This window comes from Gracilinanus agilis, chromosome 6 (genome assembly GCF_016433145.1).
Source record: "Gracilinanus agilis isolate LMUSP501 chromosome 6, AgileGrace, whole genome shotgun sequence".
Lineage (NCBI taxonomy): Eukaryota > Metazoa > Chordata > Mammalia > Didelphimorphia > Didelphidae > Gracilinanus > Gracilinanus agilis.
Window position 1 is genome coordinate 277633464 of NC_058135.1, and position 4274 is coordinate 277637737.

Sequence of the window (4274 nt, forward strand, 5' to 3'; positions counted from 1 at the left end):
TATTGTTGTTCATGCTCTTGTTTTTATTTATTGTTTTTATTTTTATTAATTTATTTGCTTGTTGGTTGCATTAAATTTTCCCTCTTCCCTCCCTCCCATCATAGGAGGCAATACCTGACTTTAAAAAAATGTAAAATAAATTATGTCTTTTCGTTTTTTATCTTTTCTTTCTCTGGAAGGAGACACAGATTATTCTTCAAATATGAATTCTGTAACTATATATAATGTTCTCTTGGTCCAACTCATTTTGCTCTTCATAATTTACTATAGGTAATTCCCAACTTTTAAAATTAATCTGCTCTTTATTTCTTATGATGCAATAGCTTTGCAACATAATAATTTACCACAACTTGTTCATCCATTCTCCAACTGATGGACTTCACCCTTGTTTCCAGTTCTTTGCCACCACAAAGAGACCTGCTATAAATGTTTTAGAACAAATAGGTGTTCATTGCTTTTTTTTTTTACTCTTTCCCTGATCCCCTTGGGAAACAGATCCAACAGTGGTATTACTGGGAATAATGGGCTCTTTTCAAGAGATACCTACTCTCCTACAATTTAGGATTATAGCATAACTATAATTCCTATGAAATAATGCTCATAGACAAAAAAAGATACTTCTCAAGTAGTTATTGAATAGTGTTTCCTTTATAGCACCTAGACAATTACACTTTTTTAAAAAAATCTCTATTCCTAGTTCATTCTCTGCTTTACACAAGACTTTATTTTGGTACCTAAGTTTACAATAGGTAGTCAATGTAAAAAACATTACAAATTAGTTTTAACTTTTAAAAATTGAAATGGATCACTATGAGTTTCAGGTTACATAAAGTTTTCCTTTAAATCAGGACGTCATCTTCATGAAAAGCTTCTTCAGGGCTTCTTTCACATCCTTATTCCTCAGGCTGTAGATCATGGGGTTCAACATGGGGAAAACCACAGTGTAAAATGAGGAGACAATTTTGTCACGATTTAGAGAATAACTAGAACTTGGGCGAGAATAAATGTAGAGAATAGAGCCATAGTATAAGGTAACAGAAATCAAGTGAGAGGAACAGGTAGAAAAGGCTTTTTGTCGGCCCTGGGTGGAGCGTATCTTCAAGATAGCAGAAATGATGAAGATATATGAAGCCAGGATGAATACAGTGGGTGTAATGACATTCGAAGCCAAGAGGAAATAAAGCAAAATGTGGTAACTGTCCTTCACATCACATGCCAGCTTCACAAGGGGTGGTAGATCACAGAAGAAATCATCAATCACATTATCCCCACAGAAAGTCATGATGAATGTTTCATGTGTAATGATGGCACAGTTAGTGAAGGCTCCAAGATATGAAGCTGCCACAAGACCTACGCAGACCCTTGGGGACATGGCCTGGGCATAGAGTAATGGGTTGGAGATGGCCATGTAACGATCATATGCCATGGCAGCCAACAGGTAGCATTCACTATATGCCAGTCCACCCGAGAAGAAGAACTGAGCCACACACCCAGCAAAGGAGATGCTCTTGTCCTCAGACACACAAGTCACCATGATTTTGGGGGTATAAACAGTGGAATACCAGAAATCCAGAAAAGACAGGTTCCCAATGAAGAAATACATGGGGGTGTGCAGCTGGGAGTCTGTACAGATTAAGACCAACAGAGTGATGTTTCCCACCACTGTCACAGAGTATACCATAAGGAAAAACACAAAGAGCACCAGCTGCATTGCAGGGTCCTGGGTGAAACCCACCAGGATGAACTCAGTCACAGTATGATTAAACTTTTCCATTATTTCAGCTTATCTTGTCTATGTTTGATGTGAAGTAACTATCAGTAAGCATTTCAGAAGTGCAATGACCTGTATGGCTTGGGAAAAAAATGAAAATCCAGAGTTGATCACTAGATAATTCAACATCTGCATAGTGATGAACACTTTTTACTTCTATGTCTCAATTCAATTATTTTTATTTATCCATTCAAATACTTTATTTATTGAGTGTTTACCATGTGCTAGACCTATAGAAGGCTATGGGGTTATAAAGATAAGAACAAAACAGTCACTAATTTCAAGACTTTTAAATGCTAATATCTGCCATGAAATCTGCAATCATCATATAAATCAATCAACTGGTATAATTAAGCATTTCCTATGTTAATCATTAGGCCAGTGATGGACAAACTCTTTAAAGAGGGGGCCAAAGGAAAGGAAATGCTCATCTGTCAGTCTGTTTCTAAAGCAACTCTTTCAAAGTTTCATTGTATTGTATCCTACTCATTGTATTCATGAGATTAGGAAGAATGTTCCCCCAGCTGGACAAAACATTTCAGGGGGCCACATCTGGCCTGCAGGCTGTAGTTTGCCCATCACTGTTCTAGGCAATTTGCCAGATAGACACTGAGAATACAAAGGAATAAATGAAAATTTGATGATGAGGAATAGATTATCTGCATACATAAGTAGATATGTAGGTATATGTATGAGATGTATAATAAAAATATGCATAAAATACATACAAGCTAAATATAAGTTAATATGTGGGGATCACATAGGAACTTGGGGGCACAGATAGAAGGTTTTGATTGTATTGAGTTGTAATAGAAATTAGGGATTTTGTGAAATAGAAGAGTGGAAGCTATAGAAGGGCGATCTGTGGAAAGGTAGGCATATAGGTGATGTGGATTCATACAATTCTAATTATTAAGACAGTATGGCAGGAAAAATATTGGGGAAAATACGAAGGAAACTTGACAAGATAGGTTAAAAAGGTTTGGGAAGAGGCCAGTCAGAAGAGTTTGAGTTGTTCATGGAGCTCATAGGAAGCAACTAAAGTGTTTTGTTTTGTTTTGTTTTAACAGAAAAGAGAACTAGTAATTCCTGTCGAATCATATCAAGTTAGCAATCCTATATGCTGAGTATTTTGCTAAATACTGACAATATTGAAAAAATTCAAAAAGACATCGTCTACTCCCTTGCTCTGAAGAATCTCATGGTCAAATAAATGATAGAATATTAAAATATGTACATATGTATGTCTATATAAAAAAGAGAGCTATAGATGACATAAACATGTTTGTACATATTTATGGTAATAGAAGATTTCACATCAGCATTGATGAAAATAAGATCCACACTCATAAAATCTTAGATCCTTGAAGAACAAAAATAAGAAAGAACCATTCATTCATAGAATAATTATGATTGTCCTTTTCATATTGAGTCCATAGTTCACTTAAACCTCCCAATTCCTATTTTTGAGTACTTGGATCCCATTGGAAAATCAAGGTCTTATAAAGGTAGTGAATGAAGAAACTAATTTGTGCTTCAAAGATTTAGAGTTGAAAAGCTTCTAAAAGTTAACTAGTATTCATAGACCAGAGTTCAAAACAGGTCTCAGACTGCTGCTACTACTACTACTACTTGATAACAATAATAGCTATATGACCATGATCAAGTCACTTAACCTCTGTGTGACTCAATTTCCTCAGCTGTGAAGTGTCAATAATGATAACATCTGCCTCCCAATATATTTGTGAGGAATTAAATCAGATAATGTTTTCAAAGCACTTAGCACAGTGCCTGGTCCACTGTGACTACTTATTGTTCGATTCCTTCCCTCCTTTCTAGATCCTAGTTTCCTTATTTGTAAAATGAGGTAATAGATCCAAATAATCACTATTGTCCCTTCTAGATGTAAATATCTGAGTCTCTGAGCCTATTACCATATGACAGTATGTTCATACTTAAGTTATCCATACTTTCTCTGCTCTAATCTATTGTCCTTGAAGCTACTAGCTGAATAAATCTTGGAGGAGTTGTGGCAAAATCGGGACACTGATACATTGCTGAATCCTCTTAAATTCCTCTCTTTTAATGTCCATTTCAATGCCATTTCTATATGTGATCTCCTCTCATCCTCTCAGTAGTAAAGACTATCCTATTAGACCACATTAACGTTGTATTTTGTAAAATCAAACATTTTAATTCATATTTTTTTCTGTACACATCTTAGCTTTGTTGCTTGACTTCTTGAATGCAAAGGTGTAGCTAACCTTCTCTCTCCCAGTTCTGAGCATCAAAATAGTTGAAAAAATTATTTTCTGCACTGTGTTTATTGTCTTTTGTAGAAGAGTCATTGAAACAATAATAAGCACCTTGGAATAGTGAATTGAGGAATCATCATGAACTCAGAAAACCTGCATTCAAGTCCTACATTTTACTCATAGTAGTTTTATATAACTGTAGACAAGTGATTTTACTTTTTAGTTACCTATGAAATTTTTAAGCATCC

At 35.2% G+C, this 4274-nt stretch overlaps 1 protein-coding gene across 1 annotated transcript; it reads right to left on the reverse strand.

Annotated features, from left to right (window-relative positions):
- Positions 1-844: 844 nt before the first annotated feature.
- On the reverse strand, positions 845-1774 carry LOC123252674 (olfactory receptor 1013-like). The gene has a single exon (XM_044681940.1). It carries the CDS (start codon positions 1772-1774, stop codon positions 845-847), a length of 930 nt encoding a protein of 309 aa, XP_044537875.1.
- Positions 1775-4274: the final 2500 nt, after the last annotated feature.

Bases quoted from the DNA above. Each gene is read 5' to 3' on its own strand.
- LOC123252674 (XM_044681940.1), bottom strand. From the start codon at position 1,774: ATGGAAAAGTTTAATCATACTGTGACTGAGTTCATCCTGGTGGGTTTC.